This window comes from Anomaloglossus baeobatrachus, chromosome 8 (assembly GCF_048569485.1).
Source record: "Anomaloglossus baeobatrachus isolate aAnoBae1 chromosome 8, aAnoBae1.hap1, whole genome shotgun sequence".
Classification (NCBI taxonomy): domain Eukaryota; kingdom Metazoa; phylum Chordata; class Amphibia; order Anura; family Aromobatidae; genus Anomaloglossus; species Anomaloglossus baeobatrachus.
Genome location: NC_134360.1, coordinates 193,850,760 through 193,878,678, shown reverse-complemented (window position 1 = coordinate 193,878,678; position 27,919 = coordinate 193,850,760). Strand labels below are relative to the sequence as shown.

At 50.4% G+C, this 27,919-nt stretch overlaps 1 protein-coding gene across 1 annotated transcript in view; it reads right to left on the bottom strand.

The window, feature by feature from the left end:
• Positions 1-3,212: 3,212 nt before the first annotated feature.
• RPL5 (ribosomal protein L5) overlaps positions 3,213-27,919 on the bottom strand; it is a 51,235-nt gene continuing 26,528 nt past the window's right edge. The window contains exons 5-7 of the mRNA XM_075322336.1: positions 19,154-19,331; positions 3,655-3,743; positions 3,213-3,371 (exon numbers count right to left, since the gene is read on the bottom strand). Of these exons, the coding sequence (XP_075178451.1) occupies positions 3,272-3,371; positions 3,655-3,743; positions 19,154-19,331 (367 nt within the window). The 3' untranslated portion in view covers positions 3,213-3,271. The remainder of the gene's footprint in view (positions 3,372-3,654; positions 3,744-19,153; positions 19,332-27,919) is intronic.

Sequence of the window (27,919 nt, the reverse complement as noted above, 5' to 3'; positions counted from 1 at the left end):
GGCGTAGGACGCAAACGCTGACGCCTGAGAGGTTAAGGACACCACTTGCGGAGCAGATGTACGTGTGACTGCATTAATCTGCGCATGACAAGCTGAGATAGCTTGGAGTGCCCAGACGGCTGCGAATGCTGGAGCAAAAGACGCACCGATAGCTTCATAGATGGATTTCAACCATAGCTCCATCTGTCTGTCAGTGGCATCCTTGAGTGAAGCCCCATCTTCCACTGCAACTATGGATCTAGCCGCCAGTCTGGAGACAGGAGGATCCACCTTGGGACACTGAGCCCAGCCCTTGACAACGTCAGGGGGGGAAGGGATAACGTGTATCCTTAAGGCGCTTGGAAAAACGCTTATCTGGACAAGCTCGGTGTTTCTGGACTGCCTCTCTGAAGTCAGAGTGATCCAGAAACATACTCAATGTACGCTTGGGAGACCTGAAACTGAATTTCTCCTGCTGAGAAGCTGACTTCTCAATTGTAGGAGCTGGTGGAGAAATATCCAGCACCTGATTGATGGTTGCTATAAGGTCATTCACTATGGCGTCACCATCAGGTGTATCCAGGTTGAGAGCGGTCTCAGGATCAGAATCCTGATCTGCTACCTCCGCTTCATCATCCAGAGAGTCCTCCTGCTGAGACCCTGAATAGTGTGATGAAGTCGAGTGAATTTCCCAGCGAGCCCGCTTAGGCGGCCTGGGACTGCGGTCCATGTCAGAGACCTCACCCCGGGATCCATGGGTCACCCCAGGAGCACTTTGCTGCTCCAATTGAGGGGGGCCTGAGGTCAATGATTGAACAGTGCCCGGGGCCTGAGTCACCGGTCTGGACTTTAAGGCTTCTAGTATCCTAGCAGACCATTTATCCATACTCTCAGACAGTTTGTCAGCAAATACTGCAAACTCCGTCCCTGTCACCTGGACAGTGGTAGCAGGTGGTTCCACCTGGGCCACCAGTAGCAGAGGCTCCGGCTGAGTAAGTGCCACAGGGGCCGAGCATTGCACACAATGAGGGTCAGTGGAACCTGCCGGTAGTATAGCCGCACATGAAGTACAGGTTGCAAAGTAAGCCTGTGCTTTGGCACCCTTGCTTTTTGCGGACGACATGCTGTTGTCTCCTCTGAGTACAATCCATGAGGGTATATAGCCAAAAATCAACAGTGCGACCGTACAGTGTAAATGTATAGCATATAAGCATATATACATACATAAATATAAATATATATACATACATAAATATAAATATATATATATATATATATATATATATATATATATATATATATATATATATATATATATATATATATATATATATATATATATATATATATATATATATATATATATATATATATATATATATATATATATATATATATATATATATATATATATATATATATATATATATATATATATATATATATATATATATACATACATACATATATATACATACATATACACACACACACACACACACACATATATATATATACACTCCGGCACTCAGTGGGGCCAGCACCTCAGGTGCTGCTTACCGACCGCTAAAAAGCGGTTGTGTGATCACCAGATTCCCTGCCTGAGCCTCCCAGAGCCTGTTGTCTCTCCTCTCCAGCGTCAGAAGTGCTGACAGGAATGGCTGCCGGCGTTCTGTGGGGAGGAGGGGGCCGTGGGCGTGCCCTAGAAAGTGCGGGAATCTGGAGCCCCACTGTGCTGAATGAGGGGGGAGGAGGATACAGAGTATGCTCCAGCCCTCAGCGCTGACGTCCTGTGCAGCGTCCCGCCCTTCCCCTGACTGACAGGCCTGGGGGCAGGAATATGCGATACTAGGCCGCAAAAGCCGGGGACTAAAGTTATAAGCGCGGCCGGCATATAAGCGCGGCCGGCGCGGTAGTCCCCGGCGCACTAACACACCCAGCAGTGCTGCAGTGTATATGGCACAAGCGCTCCATGCGCGGTCCCCACGGGGACACAGAGTACCTCAAAGTAGCAGGGCCTTGTCCCTGACGATACCCGGCTCCTGTCCAGCAGATTCCCCAGGGGCTGCGGAGGGAGCACGGTCCCCGTGCCTAGAGACCGATTAGGATCCCACTTCACCCAGAGCCCATTAAGGGATGGGGAAGGAAAACAGCATGTGGCTCCTGCTTATGTACCCGCAATGGGTACCTCAACCTTAACAACACCGCCGACTAGAGTGGGGTGAGAAGGGAGCATGCTGGGGGCCCTGTTATGGGCCCTCTTTTCTTCCATCCGACATAGTCAGCAGCTGCTGCTGACTAAGATGTGGAGCTATGCGTGGATGTCAGCCTCCTTCGCACAAAGCATAAAAACTGAGAAGCCCGTGATGCACGGGGGGTGTATAGGCAGAAGGGGAGGGGCTTTACACTTTTAAGTGTAATACTTTGTGTGGCCTCCGGAGGCAGAAGCTATACACCCAATTGTCTGGGTCTCCCAATGGAGCGACAAAGAAATAAACTCTTTCCTTACCTTCTCCAGCACTGTCCTCCCTATCGTCTCCCTCCGTGTGGTTGAGCTCCTCCTGTCTCCTGCACTTCCTGGTTCTCAGTGCCAGTCATGTGATCGGCACAGCAGAGAGATATCTCTGCATGCCTGATCACAGCAGCAGGAGGGAGACCGGGGAGAGACGCTGGAGGAGGTAAGAGTTTTTTAATTTTTTTTTTTTTTTTTAAAATGGGCAGCAGCATGGGGGCCATATCTAACACAGGGGGGCATGTGCGATCAAAGGGAAACACAGGCAGATATAATATGCACCGCTCCCCCAGCCCATTGCCGCGGTGCGGTTTAAGCACCACGGTGATAGACAGCGGCTGTGCATATTATATGAGTGGGAGCAGGAGATCTCCCGCTGCCTCCTGCAGCTTTCACGGATTATAAGACGCACCTCCTACTTTCCCCCAAAATTTGGGGAAACAAAAATGCGTCTTATAAAGCGAAAAAATAAGGTAAATAAGAAAAAATTATAGCCCTGATGGAAGACTGTCAGCTATTAAATATAGCTGAAATTATATGGTCCGATTCATAACCAGGCAACACAAAGGCAGTTTCTGAAGTATGAGGGGAGTAGTACACATAAGGCCCTAGCCAAGATATGAAGGTCCCAATAGTGATAGTTATATATCTGCAAAATCTTCCTGAACACCTCTGTATTTTCACTGCATCTTAAAAAAGCAATAACACACAAGAGACAGAATTTGATGTGAATAGATTTATTTTCATGAGACTCTGGTAGAAAACTGCAAGGAACCCAGTTTAGCTGTCGGCAATCTTCTCCTGAGCCCTGAGAAAGCTTGCTTTTTTCTGAGCAATGCGATCTTTCCTTTGCGCCAGAGACAGTTTGGCCCGATTCCACCTGGAATAAGATGATGAGATTAATAAGAATATTAATGATGTTGAGAATTGCAGCAGTATTGTAACTTATAAGAGTGAGAAGAAAAAAAAATAAGTCATCTTAAATTCTCTCTAATGCAAGGTATATCTCTATATACACACTATGGATATAAATATCATTGGCCTTTCCCATGTCATCTGGTTTGCCTTGAAGATCAGGCCCAAATTTGAAAAATAAGAAACAGCCGGACACATGTCTAATGAAGTGGCCAATATATACACATCAGCTGTATGGCGAACAATACCTCTTCTTTTTGACTTCTCTCACTGGCTTCTTTTCGTGGACTGGGTTTTCCCTGATAGCAGTGTGGGCCTTTTTGTACATTTCTTCCATCTGTGGAGAAAAGAATTTTGTTTCAGAACAAAAGGGAATTTTGTTTACTTACTGTAAATTCCTTTTCTTCTAGCTCTAATTGGGAGACCCAGACAATTGGGTGTATAGCTACTGCCTCCGGAGGCCACACAAAGTATTACACTTAAAAGTGTAAGGCCCCTCCCCTACTGCCTATACACCCCCCGTGGGATCACGGGCTCCTCAGTTTTAGTGCAAAAGCAAGAAGGAAGAAAGCCAATAAACTGGTTTAAGCAAATTCAATCCGAAGGAATATCGGAGAACTGAAACCATTCAACATGAACAACATGTGTATACAAAAAAACAGGGGCGGGTGCTGGGTCTCCCAATTAGAGCTAGAAGAAAAGGAATTTACGGTAAGTAAACAAAATTCCCTTCTTCTTTGTCGCTCTATTGGGAGACCCAGACAATTGGGATGTCCAAAAGCAATCCCTGGGTGGGTAAAATAATACCTCGTGATAGGGCCATAAAAACGGCCCTTTTTTTACAGGTGGGCAATCGCCGCCTGAAGGACTTGTCTACCTAGGCTGGCGTCCGCCGAAGCATAGGTATGCACCTGATAATGCTTGGAAAAAGTGTGCAGACTCGACCAGGTAGCCGCCTGGCACACTTGCTGAGCCGTAGCCTGGTGCCGTAATGCCCAGGACGCACCCACGGCTCTGGTAGAATGGGCCTTCAGCCCTGAGGGAACCGGAAGCCCCGCAGAACGGTAGGCTTCAAGAATTGGTTCCTTGATCCACCGAGCCAGGGTGGATTTGGAAGCTTGCGACCCTTTACGCTGGCCGGCGACAAGGATAAAGAGTGCATCCGAACGGCGCAGAGGTGCCGTGCGGGAAATGTAGATTCTGAGTGCTCTCACCAGATCCAACAAATGCAAATCCTTTTCACATTGATGAACTGGACGAGGACACAAAGAAGGTAAGGAGATATCCTGATTGAGATGAAAGGGGGATACCACCTTAGGAAGAAACTCCGGAATCGGGCGCAGAACCACCTTGTCCTGGTGAAACACCAGGAAGGGAGATTTGCATGACAGCGCTGCTAGCTCGGACACTCTCCGAAGAGACGTGACCGCTACTAGAAAGGCCACTTTCTGTGAAAGGCGAGACAGGGAAACATCCCTCAAAGGCTCGAAAGGCGGCTTCTGGAGAGCAATTAGAATCCTGTTCAGATCCCAGGGCTCTAACGGCCGCTTGTAAGGAGGGACGATATGACAAACCCCTTGCAGGAACGTGCGTACCTGAGGAAGTCGTGCTAGGCGCTTCTGAAAAAATACAGATAGCGCAGAGACTTGTCCCTTAAGGGAGCCGAGCGACAGACCTTTTTCCAACCCGGATTGCAGGAAGGAAAGAAAAGTAGGCAAAGCAAATGGCCAGGGAGAAACTTCCTGAGCAGAGCACCAAGCTAAGAATATCTTCCACGTCCTGTGGTAGATCTTGGCAGAGGTTAGTTTCCTAGCCTGTCTCATGGTGGCAATGACCTCTTGAGATAATCCTGAAGACGCTAGGATCCAGGACTCAATGGCCACACAGTCAGGCTCAGGGCCGCAGAATTCTGATGGAAAAACGGCCCTTGAGACAGCAAGTCTGGCCGGTCTGGTATTGCCCACGGTTGTCCTACCGTGAGATGCCACAGATCCGGGTACCACGACCTCCTTGGCCAGTCTGGAGCGACGAGGATGGCGCGGCGGCAGTCGGACCTGATCTTGCGTAGCACTCTGGGCAACAGCGCCAGAGGTGGGAACACATAAGGCAGCCGGAACTGCGACCAATCTTGAACTAAGGCGTCCGCCGCCAGAGCTCTGAGATCGTGAGACCGTGCCATGAAGGCCGGGACCTTGTTGTTGTGCCGGGACGCCATTAGGTCGACGTCCGGCCTCCCCCAGCGGCGACAAATTTCCTGAAACACGTCCGGGTGAAGAGACCATTCCCCTGCGTCCATACCCTGGCGACTGAGGAAGTCTGCTTCCCAGTTTTCTACGCCCGGGATGTGAACTGCGGATATGGTGGATGCCGTGTCTTCCACCCACGTCAGAATCCGCCGGACTTCCTGGAAGGCTTGCCGACTGCGTGTCCCTCCTTGGTGGTTGATGTATGCCACCGCTGTGGAGTTGTCCGACTGAATTCGGATCTGCTTGCCTTCTAGCCACTGCTGGAAGGCTTGTAGGGCAAGATACACTGCTCTGATTTCCAGAACATTGATCTGAAGGGTGGACTCTTGCTGAGTCCACGTACCTTGAGCCCTGTGGTGGAGAAAAACTGCTCCCCACCCTGATAGACTCGCGTCCGTTGTGACCACCGCCCAGGATGGGGGTAGGAAAGACTTTCCTATTGACAATGAGGAGGGAAGAAGCCACCACTGAAGAGAATCCTTGGCCGCCTGAGAAAGGGAGACGTTCCTGTCTAGGGACGTCGACTTCCCGTCCCATTGGCGGAGAATGTCCCATTGTAGTGGACGCAGATGAAACTGCGCGAAAGGGACTGCCTCCATTGCTGCTACCATCTTCCCCAAGAAGTGCATGAGGCGTCTCAAGGGGTGCGACTGGCCCTGAAGGAGAGATTGCACCCCTGTCCGTAGTGAACGCTGTTTGTCCAGCGGAAGTTTCACTATCGCTGATAGAGTATGAAACTCCATGCCAAGGTATGTTATCGATTGGGTTGGGGTCAGATTTGACTTTGAAAAGTTGATGATCCACCCGAAACTCTGGAGAGTCTCCAGCGCAACGTTCAGGCTGTGTTGGCATGCCTCTTGAGAGGGTGCCTTGACAAGTAGATCGTCCAAGTAAGGGATCACAGAGTGACCCTGAGAGTGCAGGACTGCTACTACTGCTGCCATGACCTTGGTGAAGACCCTTGGGGCTGTCGCCAGACCGAAAGGCAGGGCTACGAACTGAAGGTGTTCGTCTCCTATAACGAAGCGTAGAAAACGCTGGTGCTCTGGAGCAATCGGCACGTGGAGATAAGCATCTTTGATGTCTATTGATGCTAGGAAATCTCCTTGAGACATTGAGGCGATGACGGAGCGGAGGGATTCCATCCGGAACCGCCTGGTTTTCACATGCTTGTTGAGCAGTTTTAGGTCCAGAACAGGACGGAAAGACCCGTCCTTTTTTGGCACCACAAACAAATTGGAGTAAAAACCGTGACCTTGCTCCTGAAGAGGAACAGGGATCACCACTCCTTCTGCCTTTAAAGAGCACACCGCCTGCAGAAGAGCCTCGGCTCGGCCGGGAGGCGGAGAAGTTCTGAAGAATCGAGTTGGAGGACGAGAACTGAACTCTATCCTGTACCCGTGAGACAGAATGTCTCTCACCCAACGGTCTTTGACATGTGGCAGCCAAATGTCGCCAAAGCGGGAGAGCCTGCCACCGACCGAGGATGCAGAGAGAGGAGGCCGAGAGTCATGAGGAAGCCGCCTTAGTAGCGGTTCCTCCGGCTGCTTTCTTTGGGCGTGACTGAGCCCGCCAAGAATCTGAGCTCCTCTGATCCTTTTGAGTCCTTTTGGACGAGGAGAATTGGGACCTGCCCGAGCCTCGAAAGGACCGAAACCTGGACTGTCCCCTCCTCTGTTGGGGTTTATTTGGTCTGGGCTGAGGTAAGGATGAATCCTTACCCTTGGACTGTTTAATGATTTCATCCAATCTCTCACCAAACAGTCTGTCACCAGAAAATGGTAAACTGGTTAAGCACTTCTTGGAAGCAGAATCTGCCTTCCATTCCCTTAACCACAAGGCCCTGCGTAAAACTACGGAGTTGGCGGACGCCACTGCCGTACGGCTCGTAGAGTCCAGGACAGCATTAATAGCGTAAGACGCAAATGCAGACATTTGAGAAGTTAAGGACGCTACTTGCGGAACAGATGTACGTGTGACAGTGTCAATCTGCGCCAGACCAGCTGAAATAGCTTGGAGTGCCCATACAGCTGCGAATGCTGGAGCAAACGACGCGCCGATAGCTTCATAGATGGATTTCAACCAGAGCTCCATCTGTCTGTCAGTGGCATCTTTAAGTGAAGCCCCATCTTCCACTGCAACTATGGATCTAGCCGCAAGCCTGGAGATTGGGGGATCCACCTTTGGACACTGGGTCCAGCTCTTGACCACGTCCGGGGGAATGGGATAACGTGTATCCTTAAGACGTTTGGAGAAACGCTTATCTGGATAAGCGTGGTGTTTCTGGACTGACTCTCTAAAGTCAGAGTGGTCCAGAAAAGTACTCAATTTACGCTTGGGATACCTGAAATGGAATTTCTCCTGCTGTGAAGCGGACTCCTCCACTGGAGGAGCTGGGGAAGAAATATCCAACATTTTATTAATGGACGCTATGAGATCATTCACTATTGCGTCCCCATCAGGTGTATCCAGATTGAGAGCGGTCTCAGGATCAGAATCCTGATCAGCTACCTCTGCCTCATCATACAGAGAGTCCTCCTGCTGGGACCCTGACCAGTGTGATGAAGTCGAGGGTCGCTCATAGCGAGCTCGCTTAGGCTGTCTGGGACTGCCGTCCGTGTCAGAGCCATCACCCCGGGATGCATGGGACCCCCCCGGAGCACGGATTTGTTCCAAATGAGGGGGGCCAGGGAGCATTGAATCAACAGTGCCCATGGTCTGAGTTACCGGTCTGGACTGCAAAGTCTCAAGGATTTTAGTCATAGTCACCGACAATCTATCAGCAAAAACTGCAAACTCAGTCCCTGTCACCTGGACAGTGTTCACAGGTGGTTCTCCTTGGGCCACCTCTAGCAGAGACCCCGGCTGAGCAAGTGCTACAGGGGCCGAACATTGCACACAATGGGGGTCAGTGGCACCTGCCGGTAGAACAGCCTCACATGCGGTACAAGTAGCATAGAAAGCCTGTGTCTTGGCCCCCTTGCTTTTTGCGGACGACATGCTGTTGTCTAGCAATCTAGGAGGGTATATAGCCAAGAATAGCGACCGTACAGTGCACTGTATAGCATACAAGCATAAAGTACAAATGAACACTTCGGCACTAGTGGGGTCAGCACCCGAGGTGCCGCTTACCGCCCGCTCCAAGCGGGTGTGTGGTCGCCAGAATCCCGTGTCTGGGTCTCCCAGAGCTTGTCTCCCTTCTCCAGTCAGACTGCAAACAGGAATGGCTGCCGGCGTCCTGTGAAGAGGGGCGGGCCGTGGGCGTGCCCCAGACAAAGTGCGGGAAACTGGCGTCCCACTGTGCCCAGTGAGGGGGGTTGGAGTATGCTAAGCAGACTCCAGCCCTCGGCGCTGACGTTCTGACCAGCGTCCCGCCCTTCCCCTGACTGGCAGGCCTGGGGGCGGGAACGAAACGGAACTAGGCCGCAAAAGCCGGGGACTCGATTTATAAGCGCGGCCGTCGTATAAGCACGGCCAGCGCGGAAGTCCCCGGCGCACCACAAGTCCCAGCCGCGCCGCAGTGTAAAAAACCGCCAGCAGCGGCCGGCGCGGCAGTCCCTAATACATAAACTCACTCAGCAAAGCTGCAGTGAGTAAAGCACAAGCGCGCCGCGCTGCTGTCCCCGGCGCACTAACACACCCAGCAATGCTGCAGTGTGTGTGCGCGATTTGTACGGGGACACAGAGTACCTTAATGTAGCAGGGTCCTGTCCCTGACGATACTCAGCTCCATGTCCAGCAGATTCCCAGGGGCTGTGGACGGAGCACGGTCTCCTGTGCCTGGAGACCGATGGGATCCCACTTCACCCAGAGCCCTAAGGGGATGGGGAAGGAAAGCAGCATGTGGGCTCCAGCCTCCGTACCCGCAATGGGTACCTCAACCTTAACAAACACCGCCAACAAAAGTGGGGTGAGAAGGGAGCATGCTGGGGGCCCTAGTATGGGCCCTCTTTTCTTCCATCCGACAAAGTCAGCAGCTGCTGCTGACTAAACAGTGGAGCTATGCGTGGATGTTAGCCTCCTTCGCACAAAGCATGAAAACTGAGGAGCCCGTGATCCCACGGGGGGTGTATAGGCAGTAGGGGAGGGGCCTTACACTTTTAAGTGTAATACTTTGTGTGGCCTCCGGAGGCAGTAGCTATACACCCAATTGTCTGGGTCTCCCAATAGAGCGACAAAGAAAAGGTAGAGGGCTTTGTAAATACCTAACCAGGAAAAAAAGTGACCACCAATAACGAGAACTATTCAGATAAATGCGGTTCAGAACAGAAAATCAGCACTTCGCATGTGAAGGATCACTCACTCCAAGCAATAATGAAGGGAATTTTGTTACTTACCGTAAATTCCTTTTCTTCTAGCTCTTATTGGGAGACCCAGACGATTGGGGTATAGCTACTGCCCTCTGGAGGCCACACAAAGCACTACACTAAAAGTGCAAGGCCCCTCCCTCTCTGGCTATACCCCCCCGTGGTATCACGGGTACTCCAGTTTTAGTGCCAAAGCAAGAAGGAGGAAGCCAACAACTGGTTTAAACAAATTAACTCCGAGTAACATCGGAGAACTGAAAAACCGTTCAACATGAACAACATGTGTACCCGCAAACAGCAAAAACAATCCCGAAGGACAACAGGGCGGGTGCTGGGTCTCCCAATAAGAGCTAGAAGAAAAGGAATTTACGGTAAGTAACAAAATTCCCTTCTTCTTCAGCGCTCTATTGGGAGACCCAGACGATTGGGACGTCCAAAAGCTGTCCCTGGGTGGGTAAAGAAATACCTCATGTTAGAGCTGCAAAACAGCCCCCCCCTACGGGGATGTCACTGCCGCCTGCAGGACTCTTCTACCTAAGCTGGCATCCGCCGAAGCATAGGTATGCACCTGATAATGCTTGGTGAACGTGTGCAGACTCGACCAGGTAGCCGCCTGACACACCTGTTGAGCCGAAGCCTGGTGCCGTAATGCCCAGGACGCACCTACGGCTCTGGTTGAGTGGGCTTTTAGCCCTGAAGGAACCGGAAGCCCAGCAGAACGGTAGGCCTCTATAATTGGTTCTTTGATCCATCGAGCCAAGGTGGCTTTAGAAGCCTGCAACCCCTTGCGCGGACCGGCGACAAGGACAAAAAGTGCATCGGAACGGCGCATGGGCGCCGTGCGGGAAATGTAGATCCTGAGTGCTCTCACCAGATCTAGCAAACGCAAGTCCCTTTCATACCGGTGAACCGGATGAGGATAAAAGGAAGGCAATGATATATCCTGATTAAGATGAAACGAGGATACGACCTTAGGGAGAAACTCCGGAATGGGGCGCAGCACAACCTTGTCCTGGTGGAACACCAAGAAGGGAGCCTTGGATGACAGAGCAGCCAGCTCAGACACTCGCCGAAGCGATGTGATCGCAACAAGAAACGCCACTTTCTGTGACAGGCGAGAAAAAGAAACTTCTTTGAGAGGCTCGAAGGGCGGCTTCTGGAGAGCCACTAGTACCCTGTTCAGATCCCATGGATCCAACGGCCGCTTGTACGGGGGCACAATATGACAGACCCCCTGCAGGAACGTGCGCACCTTAGGAAGACGTGCTAGACGCTTCTGAAAAAACACGGATAGTGCCGAGACTTGCCCTTTAAGGGAGCCGAGCGACAAGCCCTTTTCCAACCCTGATTGCAGGAAAGATAGAAAAGTGGGCAATGCAAATGGCCAGGGAGACACTCCCTGAGCAGAGCACCAGGTTAAGAAAATCTTCCACGTTCTGTGGTAGATCTTAGCAGAAGTTGACTTCCTAGCTTGTCTCATTGTGGCTACCACTCCCTGGGATAATCCTGTTGACGATAGGATCCAGGACTCAATGGCCACACAGTCAGGTTCAGGGCCGCAGAATTCTGATGGAAAAACGGCCCTTGAGACAGCAGGTCTGGACGGTCTGGAAGCGACCACGGTCGGCCGACCGTGAGATGCCACAGATCCGGATACCACGATCTCCTCGGCCAGTCTGGGGCGACGAGTATGATGCGGCTGCAATCGGATCTGATCTTGCGTAGTACTCTGGGCAAGAGTGCCAGAGGCGGGAATACATATGGGAGGCGGAAGTGCGACCAATCTTGCACCAAGGCGTCTGCCGCCAGCGCTCTTTGATCTCGCGACCGCGCCATGAATGCCGGGACCTTGTTGTTGTGCCGAGACGCCATTAGGTCGACGTCCGGCACTCCCCATCGGCGACAGATTTCCTGAAACACGTCCGGGTGAAGGGACCATTCCCCCGCGTCCATGCCCTGGCGACTGAGGAAGTCTGCTTCCCAGTTTTCTACGCCCGGGATGTGAACTGCGGATATGGTGGATGCTCTTTCCTCCACCCACATCAGAATGCGCCGGACTTCCTGAAAGGCTTGCCGGCTGCGCGTCCCTCCTTGGTGGTTGATGTATGCCACCGCTGTGGAGTTGTCCGATTGGATTCGGATCTGCTTTCCTTCCAGCCACTGTTGGAAGGCCAGTAGGGCAAGATACACTGCCCTGATTTCCAGAACATTGATCTGAAGGGTGGACTCCTGCTGAGTCCACGTCCCCTGAGCCCTGTGGTGTAGAAACACTGCTCCCCACCCCGACAGACTCGCATCTGTCGTGACTACTGCCCAGGATGGGGGCAGGAAGGATCTTCCCTGAGACAATGAGGTGGGAAGGAGCCACCATTGCAGAGAGTCCTTGGCCGTCTGGGAAAGAGAGACTTTCCTGTCTAGGGAAGTCGTCTTCCCGTCCCATTGGCGGAGAATGTCCCATTGAAGTGGACGCAGATGAAACTGCGCAAAGGGAACTGCTTCCATGGCTGCCACCATCTTCCCTAGGAAGTGCATGAGGCGCCGTAAGGGGTGCGACTGGCCCTGAAGGAGCGATTGCACCCCTGTCTGTAGGGACCGCTGCTTGTTTAGCGGAAGCTTCACTCTCGCTGCTCGAGTATGAAACTCCATGCCAAGATACGTTAGTGACTGTGTCGGTGACAGATTTGACTTTGGAAAGTTGATGATCCATCCAAAAGTCTGGAGAGTCTCCAGCGTAGCCTGTAGACTGAGTTGGCATGCCTCTTGAGAGGGTGCCTTGACAAGTAGATCGTCTAGGTAAGGGATCACCGAGTGTCCCTGAGAGTGCAAGACTGCTACCACCGCCGCCATGACCTTGGTGAAGACCCGTGGGGCTGTCGCCAGACCAAATGGCAGAGCTACGAACTGAAAATGGTCGTCTCCTATCACAAAACGTAGAAAACGTTGATGTTCTGTAGCAATTGGCACGTGGAGATAAGCATCCTTGATGTCTATTGAGGCAAGGAAGTCTCCTTGAGACATTGAGGCAATGACAGAACGGAGGGTTTCCATCCGGAACCTCCTGGCGTGCACATGTTTGTTGAGCAGTTTTAGGTCCAGAACAGGACGGAATGAGCCGTCCTTTTTTGGCACCACAAAGAGATTGGAGTAAAACCCTCTCCCTTGTTCCTGAAACGGTACAGGAACCACTACTCCCTCCGCTCTTAGGGAGTCCACCGCCTGCCGCAGGACATCTACACGGTCTGGGTGTGGGGAGGTTCTGAAGAACCGAGCTGGAGGACGAGAACTGAACTCGATTCTGTACCCGCGCGACAAAATGTCCGTCACCCACCGGTCTTTGACCTGTGACATCCAAGTGTCGTAAAAGCGGGAGAGCCTGCCCCCGACCGGAGATGCGGAGGGAGGGGACTGGAAGTCATGAGGTAGCCGCTTTGGAAGCGGTTCCTCCATTTGCTTTCTTGGGGCGTGAATGAGCCCTCCAGGAATCTGAGTTTCTTTGCGTCCTCTGAGTCCCTTTGGACGAGGAGAATTGTGTTTTGCCCGAACCTCGAAAGGACTGAAACTTCTGCTGCCACTTTCTCTGCTGAGGTTTGCTTGATCTGGGCTGGGGTAAAGAGGAGTCTTTACCCTTGGACTGTTTAATGATGTCAGCCAGTGGCTCGCCAAACAGTCTTTCTCTAGACAAAGGCAAGCTGGTTAAACATTTTTTGGAACCAGCATCTGCTTTCCAGTCCTTTAACCACAATGCCCTGCGCAAAACTACCGAATTGGCAGACGCCATTGAGGTGCGGCTGGTAGATTCTAGGACCGCATTGATAGCGTAAGACGCAAACGCGGACATCTGCGAGGTAAGGGACGCCACTTGCGGCACCGCTGGATGTAAGATAGCATCCACTTTCGCTAAACCAGCTGAAATAGCTTGTAGCGCCCATACGGCTGCGAATGCCGGAGCAAACGACGCGCCGATAGCTTCATAGACAGATTTTAACCAAAGGTCCATCTGTCTGTCATTGGCATCTTTAAGTGAAGCGCCATCTTCCACTGCAACTATGGATCTAGCTGCAAGTTTGGAAATCGGGGGATCCACCTTTGGACACTGGGTCCAGCGCTTGACCACCTCAGGGGGGAAAGGATAACGTGTATCCTTAGAACGTTTAGAGAAACGCTTTTCTGGATGAGCGTCGTGTTTCTGGATTGATTCTCTGAAGTCAGAGTGATCCAACAGAGCACTTAATTTACGCTTGGGATAGAGGAAACGAAATTTCTCCTGGTCTGCCGCTGCCTCTTCTGCTGAAGGGGTTGGGGGAGAAATATCTAACAGCCTATTGATGGCTGAGATAAGATCGTTTACCATGGCGTCCCCATCCGGGGTATCCAGATTGAGAGGGGTTCCAGGATTAGACTCCTGATCACTCTCTTCAGACACATCACAGGGAGACTGATTGCGCTGAGACCCTGAGCAGTGTGATGACGTTGAGGGTCTTTCCCAGCGAGCCCGCTTGGGGTGGCTGGGGCAATCATCTGAGTCATCATACTCATCCTGAGAGGCCGGGGACCCCCTTGCAGTCTGGATTAAATCCAACTGCGGAGGGTTAGAGGACATAGACCTCGCCGTGTCCATAGACTGAGCCCCAGGCATGGATTGCAAAGTTTCCAGGATTTTTGCCATAGTCACCGACATATTAACCGCAAAAACTGCAAAGTCTGACCCTGACACCGGGGCAGGACTTACAGGCGTCTCAGCCTGGGTCACTATCTCTCCTGACTCCGGCTGGCGAAGCAGCACCGGATCTGAGCATTGCACACAATGGGGGTCTTTGGAACCTGCTGGTAGAGCAGTCCCACAAGCAGCACACACAGTGCACACAGCCCTAGCCTTGGCAGCTTTGCGTCTTGTGGATGACATGCTGCTGCTTCCTCAGAGCGATCTGGGTATACAGCCAGGAAGCGACCTCACAGTGCAATAAATCAATAAATCTCTATGTCCAGTGACACAATACACTAACATACACTGAGGCACTAGAGGGGCCAGCTGAAAAGCCGCTTACCGCCCGCTAAAGAGCGGGTGTGTGGTCTTCCAAAGCCCCTCAGTCTAGGTCTCCCAGAGCCTTGCGTCCTTCTTCCAGCCAGCCATGCATGTAATGGCTGCCAGCGTTCTGAGAGAAGAAGGGGGGCGGGCCCTGGGCGTTCCTGGCTAAGAGCGGGAAGCCTGCTCCCTCTGTGCCTAGTGTGAGGGCTGGAGCATGTAAATCAGGCTCCAGCCCTCCTCGCTGCCGTGAAACAGCGTCTCTCCCCTACCCTGATTGACAGGGTGGGGGCGGGAACGATCGGAGCTGCCGGCGTCCTAGGCCCAAAAGCCGGGGACTAGAGTTATAAACGCCGCCGCCGTAAAAGCGCGGTCGGCGTATCCCCGGCGCACCACAAGTCACAGCAGCGCCGCCCGGTCCAGTGAGGGTCGGCGCTGCGTTCCCAGAACACAAAGTCCCCCAGATGACTGTAGGAACACCAGCTCAGTGTACGGTCCCCGGCGCACTACAACACCCAGCCAGCCCGGAGTGTGTCTGTGCCTGCCGGGGACACAGAGTACCTGTATGATGCAGGGCCCGGTCCCTGATGGTACTCCTGCTCCGTATCCATCAGGTTCTGATGGGTCTGTGGATGGAGCCCGGCGACAGAGCTTTGAGGCCGGCAGGATCCCACTTCCACAGAACCCCCAAGGGGATGTGGAAGGAAAAACAGCATGTCAGGCTCCAGCCCTGTACCAGCAATAGGTACCTCAACCTTACAACACCATCCAGGGGTGAGAAGGGAGCATGCTGGGAACACTATATGTGTCCTCTTTTCTTCCATCCGAACTAGTCAGCAGCTACTGCTGACTAAAATCTGTGGAGCTATGCATGGAATGTCTGACCTCCTTCGCACACAAAGCTAAAACTGGAGTACCCGTGATACCACGGGGGGGTATAGCCAGAGAGGGAGGGGCCTTGCACTTTTAGTGTAGTGCTTTGTGTGGCCTCCAGAGGGCAGTAGCTATACCCCAATCGTCTGGGTCTCCCAATAGAGCGCTGAAGAAATACAAATTTTTATTGGTAACACGAGAATGATGGCGGAATCTAGATAGACCTAATCATCATAATACACGGCATACAAGACACCCCCCTTCATTTGCTGAGTGCGGTTTTCTGTTTTGTATATCCAACCTAGCATCTCAGCACCCCCTAAGGGTACAGTCTCACTAAACGACGTATCAGCGATTGCGACCACGATATGACCTGGTCAGGATCACTGGTACGTCGCTACAGGGTCGCTAGTGAGCTGTCAAACAGTCAGATCTTCCCAACAACCAGCCACCAGCGACTCATGTAACGATGCTGCGCTTGGTAACCAGGGTAAATATCGGGTAACTAAGCAAGGCGCTTTGCTTGGTTACCCGATATTTACCCTGGTTACCAGCGTACACCGCTTACAAGCTGCCAGCGCTGGCTCCCTGTATACGTAGCTAGGGTACACATTGGGTTACTAATCAAAGCGCTTTGCTTGGTTACCCGATATTTACCTTGGTTACCAGCGTGAGCCGCTTACACAGTCTGTGCTCGTTGGTCTCCCGCCGTCAAACACGCCAATGTGTGCTGCACAGCGGTAGACCAACGAGCAAAAAAAAAAAAAAAAAAGAACCAGAACAGTGTGTAACGATCAGCGATTACACAGCAGGGGCCAGGTCGCTGCTTAGATCGCTGATGAGGTCACTGGTGCGTCACAAAACCTGTGACTCAGCAGTGATCTCGCTATGTGAGAAGTACCCATAACACTATTGATGCGGTATAAATACGTTTCCGATCAGGTGCTAACATAGCTGGAGTTCCAAGGGAATAAAAAATTTTTTTTGTTTTTTTTTTAAAAAAGGTTGTTCCATTTCTGGAGTGGAGTCTCCATCACTAATCCAGCCACAGTTCAGTTCATGTTCTTGCATAGACTGGGTGTGTTTTCAACTCCTCTATTATCACTCTGAAGGGGTTTTGATTGATTTGTATCAGTTTTGCCGCAGCACTCAGCTAGATACAGTCAGCCAAACCGGCAACAGATCTATGGGTTCAGCTGACGCCAACGTGTATGGGGACGCTGACCAATGCATTGCCAAAAGAGGTTTTTTGGGCATTTACCAAATTCAGACTGCTGATCACCTTGTTCTCCCAGAAATAAGAAGCTGGCAGCTGACGTGCGTTACAGCTTTCTCTTAGGCCAGAGTCCCACTTGCATATGACTCTGAGTCTCTCATCGGCATGACCCGGGGCGGCCACACACTCCATATACAGGAGCTTCTTAGCTGAATGTATTTCTATGCAGCTGATCCGCTCCTGTCTGAGTGTGCGGCCGCCCCGCGTGATGCCGATGCGAGATTCATCGAGTCATACGCAAGTGTGACTCTGGCCTAACAGAGTGGAGTGGAGCAAGCCCTCCTGTTTATGAAAGTCGGCAGAGGTGGCCATCAGCCGAACCATTGCTCGGCCGACAGTCATTTAATGTGGCGGGCTTAAGGCTCCGTTTACACCAGTTTTGCAATGCGGTTCAGTTTTCGGAACTGAAGCAAATGGAAGCCTTATCAGTCTGGTTCCAGTTTATCAAAAGCGGAAGGAGCTCGGCATTCTGCACTCATTCTTTGGTTCTATAAAACAGACAAGTCAATAAGGCCACTTCCATTTGCCTCAGTAGGCACGCGGATCCATATTGGGCACAAATTCAATTTGATCCCAAAAAAGAAGAAATAAATGAAGCTTCAAAACAGACATGTGGGCCTAGCTTGCATCTGGACTACTCCTTGTGCAAAACATGCTAAGGCCGGTTTCACACATCCGGCTTTTTGCCGTTTTGCCGGATCCAGCGCTCTCCCGTACAGTTAATACAGTACAATGACAGCGCAACAAGCGCCGGTCACGTGCTGTCATGTGACCGGCGCATGTGACCCGGAAGTTACAGCGCTGTCATTGTACTGTATTATCTGTACGGGAGAGCGCCGGATCCGGCAAAAAGCCGGATGTGTGAAACCGGCCTAATCCATCAGCACTACATTGCTTGATCCTGAAGGATCCTTGTCCCACTTTCTCCACTCCCTCAACTCTCAAAACCAGCATCAGGGGAAGGGAAGGTGCAATGCACAAGTCTGCAGAGGACAATGGAGGAAAAGCATCCTGGTGTGCACAGGAAAAAAAGGCTACAGACAGGGAGAGTAAATAACAGTACTGGAGCTGTGCCGATTCATGAAAGCATCAATACAAGATGTACTGCAGCAGGTGAAGTCAGCAGCACTGTGGATACACAGACCTAACATCCAGCCTATATAAAGAGCCGCTCACATCAGCAGTATTTTGCCGCGAAGCCGTGTCCGTCACAAATGAGTTTCAGTTCCATTCTTTTCCTATGGACTCGCGGCAAGATGCAGTCGCATGAGTCGTACACAACAGCATGTGACCGCATCTTGCCGCGAGTCCACAGGAAAAGAATGGAACTGAAACGCATTTGTGATGGATCCAGCTTCGCGGCAAAAATACCGCTGATGTGAGCGGCACCTTACGGGAAGAGAGCATCCAGCCTATATTACTGGAAGAGAGCATCCAGCCTATATTACTGGAAGAGAGCATCCAGCCTATATTACTGGAAGAGAGCATCCAGCCTATATTACTGGAAGAGAGCATCCAGCCTATATTACTGAAAGAGAGCATCCAGCCTATATTACTGAAAGAGACACTAAGAAAGAAAAAAAAAAAAAAAGTCTTAAACTTTAAAATCAGGGGGTCTGAAAATGACTTAAGGAACCAAGATTGCAGCCTGAAATGCCGTACACCAGTAGTAACTGGTAAACAGTAGAGATGGGTGGATTGATTCGCAGGTCTATAAACCAGGTCAGTAGTCAGTGGCTGATAGAAGTTCTGCAAACCTCTTACCCTTCAGAAACTCTGGGGCAGGTTTTGATTACCTCTGCTGGCGTGATGTCAGCAATGATGACGTTGTGCCAAATCAGCTGATCAAAAGCTGCACATAGGATCCTGGAAGGCAAGAGATTTGCGTGCTTCCTTTCCTTTGGCCAGAGGTCACCGACTAGTATGACAGACCCACTTCCCTTAGCCAGTGTTCATTGTGACGTTTGATAATCTTAAATCCACCATCATACAGTACGTCTGACTAGAACAAACCCCACGTACCTGGTCAGCTGTGACGCCATGCTTTACATACTGAGAGAACTGTTTTTTGAATGCCTCCTCATCTTCCTCCATCAAGAGACGCATGTAATCCGCCACGTTCTGGCCCAGTATGTGTTTGCGGTGAACTTCAGCGTTAAACTCTTTGCTCTCCGAGTCAAAGCCGGGGAATCGTTTTGTGCTGGTGTGGGAATAAAAAAAAATAAAAATTAATGAAAGTCAGTTTCCATTGTACAGTGGTTCTTGTGAGTCTCACCACATGGTGCAAGATCAGAAACCACGTCATCAAAGGATACAGCCGTGTAATGGGAATCAGCAACATCCACGCGTTCATTTAATTTCTACTGCTATCATTTCTCAAGAGGAAACTGAGAACTATGAAGTTGGGATGTAAATGCCGGATTTTAAAAACTATTTAAATCAATAAAATGTAAAAACCTACTGCGCCGTCTGCTTTATCTCCTGCAGGACTCAAGGATGGAGACATCAGTGCAATGATGCCACCACATAACAGAAATACCCATTTCATAAATAGTTTTTTCCTCCCAAATTTTGTGGCAGGACGTTGTAATGACACTAATCATTTTACCAAGAAACGATCTGAAATATATATAAATAAATCCCTACTGCATTTAATGGTTAAAGGAAAAGAAAACTACTGAACACTAAATTTTTTTTTTATTTTTTTTTTAAACTTTTCACTGCATGTTTTTGTGTATGACAATTGCCATCTGCCCTGTATGGAGCGGGCTCAGCACCTGCGTCCGCCCCTAATTGAGTTACATTAAACACCTGGTCTCTCTGCCTCTGACCCGGAAGCGTCACTCCTGTAATGAGACAGATCACATTCTGTGCACAGGTCTGACCAGTGCTGCACCTGAAGGCCGGTGGTGGGGACCGGTCCATGTCAATAGCTTGTCCAGCTCCCTTCTTTGTTCAGTGGGGACAGAAGACGTCTGATTAGTCATTGCCACAGGCCACTTTCAGGGTAGGGAGGAAAAACTCTGCAAAACCCAACAGCAGCTGGTGGAATGGGAACAGCGACACTGAAACCATGACCATGAATCAATACTTCCCCATCTAAAATTACATTACTTATACTCACCTCCGGTGTAGATCGTGTTCCAGCAATGTTGGTGCCTGGTCTCCTGGGGCTCACGGGACATTATGCCACGTGAACCCAGCCGTCGCTTTCTCCTCACTTGCTACGGATTAAACAGACAACTTAAGGGTATGTGCGCACTAGGCGTTTTTTTCACGCTGCGTTTTTATGTGCGTTTTTGTCTAAAAAACGCACCCGCGGCTAAAAAAAACGCGGCAAAAACGCATGCGTTTTTGCCGCGATTTGGTGCGTTTTTTGCTGCGTTTTTGCTCACTGCGTTTTTAATCAGTGCACAATGCCATTAAAGATTGTTGATGAAAAAAAAAAAAAAAGGTCTGATGTCATTTCTTTCTTCAAAATGTTCATTGTATGCAGGAGAGCAGACAGCTGCAGAACTAGTGTATGCAGGAGAGCAGACAGCAGCTGCAGAACTACAAGTCTCAGCATCCTCCATTCACTAGTGTATGCAGGAGAGCAGACAGCAGCTGCAGAACTATAAGTCTCAGCATCCTCCATTCACTAGTGTATGCAGGAGAGCAGACAGCAGCTGCAGAACTACAAGTCTCAGCATCCTCCATTCACTAGTGTATGCAGGAGAGTAGACAGCAGCTGCAGAACTACAAGGCTCAGCATCCTCCATCCAGGACTGTATGCAGTTTTTTGCCCAAAAAGAAAAAAAAAATGACGTGGGCTTCGCCATATTTTTGTATGCTAGCCGGGTACAGCAGGCAGGTACGGGCTGCCAACCAACCCCCAGCTGCCTATTTGTACCCGGCTGGGAACCAAAAATAGAGAAGCCCTTTTTTTTTTTAATTATTTCATGAAATAATTAAAAAAAAAAATGACGTAAGCTTCGCCTAATTTTTGAGTCCAGCCGGGTACAACTAGGCAGCTGGGGATTGGAATCCACAGTGAAGGGTGCCCATGCTTTCTGGGCACCCCCACTGCGAATTGCAGTCCGCAGCCACCCCAGAAAAAGGCGCTTTCATAGAAGCGCCATCTTCTGGCGCTGTATCCAACTCTTCCAGCTGCCCTGAAGCCGGGTGGCTAGCTAGGTAATAATGGAGTTAGGGCTAGCTGTATATTATCAGCTAGCCCTAAGCCCGAAATTCATGGTGTCACGCCAATATTAGACATGGCCACCATGAATTTCTAGTAATGATAAAAAAAAAAAAAACACAACACACAGAAAAATATTTTTATTAGAAATAAAACACAACACAATTAGTGACTCCATCTTTATTGAAATAAACCCCCCTCCGCAGTTATCCTGGGTCAGGGTCCCGCGCCGTCCAATCAGGATCCAATATCATCTGATCGGTTTGCTGGAAGGCAAAGCGATCAGATGATGTGTCAGGATCAAGTGCCTGAATCACATCACACATCAGCTGATTGTATAAAAGCCGGTTATACAATCAGCTGAAGCATCAGTGCAAAAAAAAAATATAATACTCACTTATGTGCTGTGCTGATTACCGGCAGCTCCTGGAGCGATCGATTGGACAGGAGTCTGATCCTATACGATCGCTGCCGGAGCTGCCGGTAATCAGCTGATGAAGTCCCCTGACGGCAGGATCAGCTGATAGCCGGCCGGGCGCGAAAAAGCCGGCGACACCGCGATCAGCTGATGCGTCAGGTGACTGCATCATGTGATCCACCGCCAGGTCCTGCAAGCAAGGTCCTGCCCCGGGGAGACTGCACACAGCCAGAGCGGCGGGACCGGGAGGAGATGGGAGCGGGCATGGCATCGGGACCCTGCAGACAGGTGAGTATATGACATTTTTTTTTTTTCTACTGTTCACTTTGTTTTTCGCCGCTGCCTCCACCTCCTGTACATGGCGCCGCACGGAGCTGACATGCACAGGACGGGAGGTGGAAGCAGCGGTGACGGTACCGGGAGGATTCACGCTTCTGTGTTTACCAACAGAAGGAATCCTCTTCCTGTACACGTCACTGTAGTGCGCACCCCTTGCGTTTATAGCTGCGTTTTTAGTCATAGAAACGCGGCTATATGCGTTTTTCATTGCGTTTTTAACATCTCATTGAATTCAATGAGTGAAAAACGCAGTGGAAAACGCAGAAATAATTGACATGCTGCGTTTTTGTGGTCACCACAAAAACGCAGCTAAAAAAAACGCTGTGTGAGGACAGCACTTCTGAAAACCCATTGACATTGCTGGGGAAGCAATGTCACTGCGTTTTCAGCACAAAAACGCGGTAAAAAACGCCGCTAAAAACGCGGCAAAAACGCCTAGTGCGCACAAGGCCTAAAGTAGTGAGAGCTGCTGCTGTTCTGCAATTCCCACTGGATCTCTTACGCCTGAAGGAAGAGAGCGGGAAGCGGCTGTTGTACTCCTGTGACAATGTCACACGAGCCCCGGGAGACCAGGTGCCAAAATCTCTGGAACAGCATTCGCAACACAGAATATATCTGATAATATTTCACATGGGAGACATTTAGCAATTAAGAGGTTGCCCAAGTAGTGGAAACCCCCATTAAGTGTTCTAATTAAATCCAAAAATAGTAAGTCCTGCCCCTGTCACTTTTGCATCAAGACTGGGAGCATGGCAGGTGGCGTCACATGTACAAATACCAGCCAGGAAAGGTGCATGATTGGCAGGTATCTGACGGATGTGGAAGGGAGCGCAGCCGGACTAACATTTTAAAGGATGATTATACTGAAGAAATTAGCCCAGGCATTGACTGGAGGCGGCCATAGTGACAATCATTGTATGTGTAAGCTGCCCGCCTATTATATATGAATATAGCGATCTGAACATTGTGATTTGTATTCTGCACATCCAGAGTTACCGTATTTTTCGGACTATAAGACGCACCTGACCATAAGACGCACCCTGGTTTTAGAGGAGGAAAATAGGAAAATAAAATTTTAACCAAAAAATATGGTCATGACACACTTATGGGGGTAATGTCCCCAAATTCTCTACTAAAGGTACCCCATTCTGATAAGGATCCTCCTGCCTTGTATATGATCCTGCTCATATACCCCCCATCCTGCTAATAATATACCTCCCATCCATCCTGCTCATGATATGCCCCCATCCATCCTGCTCATGAAATGCCCCCATCCATCCTGCTCATGATATGCCCCCATCCATCCTGCTCATGATATGCCCCCATCCATCCTGCTCATGATATGCCCCCATCCATCCTGCTCATGATATGCCCCCATCCATCCTGCTCATGATATGCCCCCATCCATCCTGCTCATGATATGCCCCCATCCATCCTGCTCATGAAATGCCCCCATCCATCCTGCTCATGAAATGAGCCCCATCCATCCTGCTCATGAAATGCCCCCATCCATCCTGCTCATGAAATGCCCCCATCCATCCTGCTCATGAAATGCCCCCATCCATCCTGCTCATGAAATGCCCCCATCCATCCTGCTCATGAAATGCCCCCATCCATCCTGCTCATGAAATGCCCCCATCCATCCTGCTCATGAAATGCCCCCATCCATCCTGCTCATGATATACCCCCATCCTGGTAAATGGCGTGTCTCCTGTGGCACAGGAAAAAAAAAAAAAAAAAAAAAAAAAAAAAAAAAAAAAAAACGTTTATACTTACCCTTCCTCACTCCCTGAAGCACCGATCTCTGTCTCAGCTGCAGCGCCACTGTGTGGAGCAGTCACCGGTGTCTGCAGCATCGAGTCTTCCTGTCTGTGCCGGCGGTAAGCTGATCGATTCTGGTGGATACTAGCGGCGCGCGCAGCGATGACGTCATCGCTGTGCGCGCCGCTAGTGTCCAGATCAGCTGACCGGCACAGACAGGAAGACGCGATGCTGCAGGGGGGCGGCTCCACACACGGGGACAGGTGAGTACACTGATTCACTGCACCCCGCGCTGATAATGATGCACGGGGGGCAGTGAATACAGCCGCACATGATCACTCCAGGCTGTAGTTGCCAGGGGTGATCACGGCCGGCTGCTAATTATGCACGCACCCCCCCCCCTCACCCCGCCCACCTGTCAGCGCCGGTGTCGCTGAGAGATGATGGGCGTGCATATGTAATGAGCGGGCCCACGTGGTCACGGCAGGCTGTTACAGCCTGCTCGTGCCGCCGATGACCCGCTCCACCGCGGCACCTCATTCCCCGCAGCCTTATAGTCAGACCCATAAGACGCACCCCCCACTTTCCCCCAACATTTGGGGGGAAAAAAAGTGCGTCTTATGGTCCGAAAAATACGGTAATTCACTGCAAGAAGGAATTATGGCAGCTCTCAAATTGGCTAAGCAGAGTAGACATGTCCATAGATGCAAACCGCAGATATCCAGCCGGTGTAAGGCTACTTTCACATCAGCGTTTTTTTGTTGTGGTTTTTTTTTTTTTTTAAACCGCGGCAAAAATGGATTTTTGGCTGCAAAGCCGGATCCTTCACAAATGCATTGTCATTCTAATGCATTTGCCATGGAATCACGGCAATATGCGGTTGCGCGAGGCACACACTGGATCAGTTGCTTTGTGGTATTTTACCCGTTTTCAAAAGCGCTACTTGCAGCGTTTTTGTTCTCGGACAAAATACTGCATGTTAATGGATCCAGTGTATTGCGGCGCTACCTGCAATGTCTTTCAATGGGCGCCGGATCCTTCTGCAGTCTGCACTGGAAGTCGCCGTATCCCGATAAGACACAGGATCATGTTGTCTGTAATGAGCATGCCCAGAAAGCAGCCTGGCATGGTCAGTACAGAAATCTCTCTGTCTCTCAGACAGAAGTGTGTGTGTGTGTGTGTGTGTTTGTTATTTATTTCTAATAAAGTTTTTTTCTCTGTGTGGTTTTTTTTAACCCTTTATTGGAGATTTTTAATGGCCGGCTCAAACTTGGCCTGACATTAAGAATCTCTGGCTTAATACCAGCTGGTAAAACAGAGCTGGTATTAACCCCTTATTACCCAGGGCCACTGGAAGGGTTGGATACAGCTCCAGACGATGGTGCTTATATGAATGCCATTTTCTGGGGTGGCTGCGGACTGCCATCTGCAGCAAGGGGAGGGGTGGGGGGGAGGGGGGGAGGGGGTTGAAAGCTTGAGCCAACCAGCTCTGCGGATTCCAATCCCCAGCTGCCTAGTTGTACCTGGCTGGACACAAATTTGGTAAAGCCCACGTAGTTTAATTATTTCATGAAATAAAAAAAAAAAAAAAAAGGCCTCCCTATATTTTTGGTTCCCAGCCGGGGGGCAGCCTGTAGCTGCCTGCTGTACCTGGCTAACATACAAAAATATGGCAAAGCCCGTGTTTGTTTTGTGTTTTTTTTTTTTAGTTTTTGGGCAAAAGAAAAAAAAAAATCCCTGGATTTTCCATGGTTGGTGAAGGTAACACCAAGCAGTGGGGGTTAGCAGCCAGTAGCTGCTTGGGTTTCCCTTAGCAATAGAAAATGCAGCTGGAGCCCACGCATTTTTTTTTTTTTTTTAGGGCCCCTAACTCATTGGTGTCTTACAATAATGTAGTGGGCACATCGATGAGTGCTTGGACCAGCGTTCCCCCTACACCTGCCGATGCATGTTAAATGCCTCTGCCAGAGACTTAAAGCTGTGGGCAAAGCACAGCTCCACCTGCGACTGTTAGGCTATGTGCCCACGGGACTCTGTATCTGCGGATTTTTCTGCATCAAAATCCGCAGCTTTCCCCCGGAATCCGCACCTTTTCATAGGTGCGGATTTTGCGATTTTTTTTATAATTCAATTGAATAGGCAAAATCTGCAACAATAATTGACATGCTGCAGATTTTTCTGCATGAAAATCCGCACGATTTCCGCTGCGGAAAAATCCACAGCGTGGGCACAGCATTTCCCAAATGAAATGAAAAGAAATGGCTGGGGAGTAGCTGTGCTGCAGATTTCTGGAAAATCCGCGGCTTTTTCGAGAGAAATCAGTGACAAAATCCGCACATTTTCCGCAGCGTGGGCACATAGCCTCAGAAGCACTTTGGCTGATTTAATCAGTCTTAGGCTATGTGCGCACTAGAAGAAGGGAATTTTGTTACTTACCGTAAATTCCTTTTCTTCTAGCTCTTATTGGGAGACCCAGACGATTGGGTGTATAGCTACTGCCTCCGGAGGCCACACAAAGCATTACACTAAAAAGTGTAAGGCCCCTCCCCTTCTGGCTATACACCCCCCGTGGGATCACGGGCTTACTCAGTTTTAGTGCTAAAGCAAGAAGGAGGAAAGCCAATAACTGGTTTAAAACAAATTCACTCCGAGTAACATCGGAGAACTGAAAACCGTTCAACATGAACAACATGTGTACCCGCAAACAAACCAAAAATCCCGAAGGACAACAGGGCGGGTGCTGGGTCTCCCAATAAGAGCTAGAAGAAAAGGAATTTACGGTAAGTAACAAAATTCCCTTCTTCTTCGGCGCTCTATTGGGAGACCCAGACGATTGGGACGTCCAAAAGCAGTCCCTGGGTGGGTAACGAAATACCTCATGTTAGAGCTGCAAGACAGCCCTCCCCTACGGGGAGGCCACTGCCGCCTGCAGGACTCTTCTACCTAGCCTGGCGTCCGCCGAAGCATAGGTATGCACCTGATAATGTTTGGTGAAAGTGTGCAGACTCGACCAGGTAGCTGCCTGGCACACCTGTTGAGCCGTAGCCTGGTGTCGTAATGCCCAGGACGCACCCACGGCTCTGGTTGAATGGGCCTTTAGCCCTGATGGAACCGGAAGCCCCGCAGAACGGTAGGCTTCAAAAATTGGTTCTTTAATCCATCGAGCCAGAGTGGCTTTAGAAGCCTGCGACCCTTTGCGCTGACCAGCGACAAGGACAAAGAGTGCATCAGAGCGGCGCAGGGGCGCCGTACGGGAAATGTAGATTCTGAGTGCTCTCACCAGATCTAACAAATGTAAATCTTGTTCATACCGGTGAACCGGATGACGACAAAAAGAAGGTAAGGAGATATCCTGATTAAGATGAAACGAGGATACCACCTTAGGGAGAAATTCCTGAATGGGGCGCAACACTACCTTGTCCTGGTGGAACACCAGGAAAGGAGCCTTGGATGACAGAGCTGCCAGCTCAGACACTCTCCGAAGAGACGTGATCGCTACCAGAAAGGCCACTTTCTGTGACAGGCGAGAAAGGGAAACCTCTTTCAGAGGCTCAAAAGGCGGCTTCTGGAGAGCAACTAGTACTCTGTTCAGATCCCATGGATCTAACGGCCGCTTGTACGGGGGCACGATATGACAGACCCCCTGCAGGAACGTGCGCACCTTAGAAAGGCGTGCCAGACGCTTTTGAAAAAACACGGATAGTGCCGAGACTTGCCCTTTAAGGGAGCCAAGCGACAAGCCCTTTTCTAACCCCGATTGCAGGAAAGAAAGAAAAGTGGGCAATGTAAATGGCCAGGGGGATACTCCTTGTGCAGAGCACCAGGATAAGAAAATCCTCCACGTTCTGTGGTAGATCTTAACAGAGGTGGACTTCCTAGCCTGTTTCATGGTGGCAACGACTCCTTGGGATAATCCTGAAGACGCTAGGATCCAGGACTCAATGGCCACACAGTCAGGTTCAGGGCCGCAGAATTCCGATGGAAAAACGGCCCTTGGGACAGTAAGTCTGGCCGGTCTGGGAGAGACCACGGTCGGCCGACCGTGAGATGCCACAGATCCGGGTACCACGATCTCCTCGGCCAATCTGGG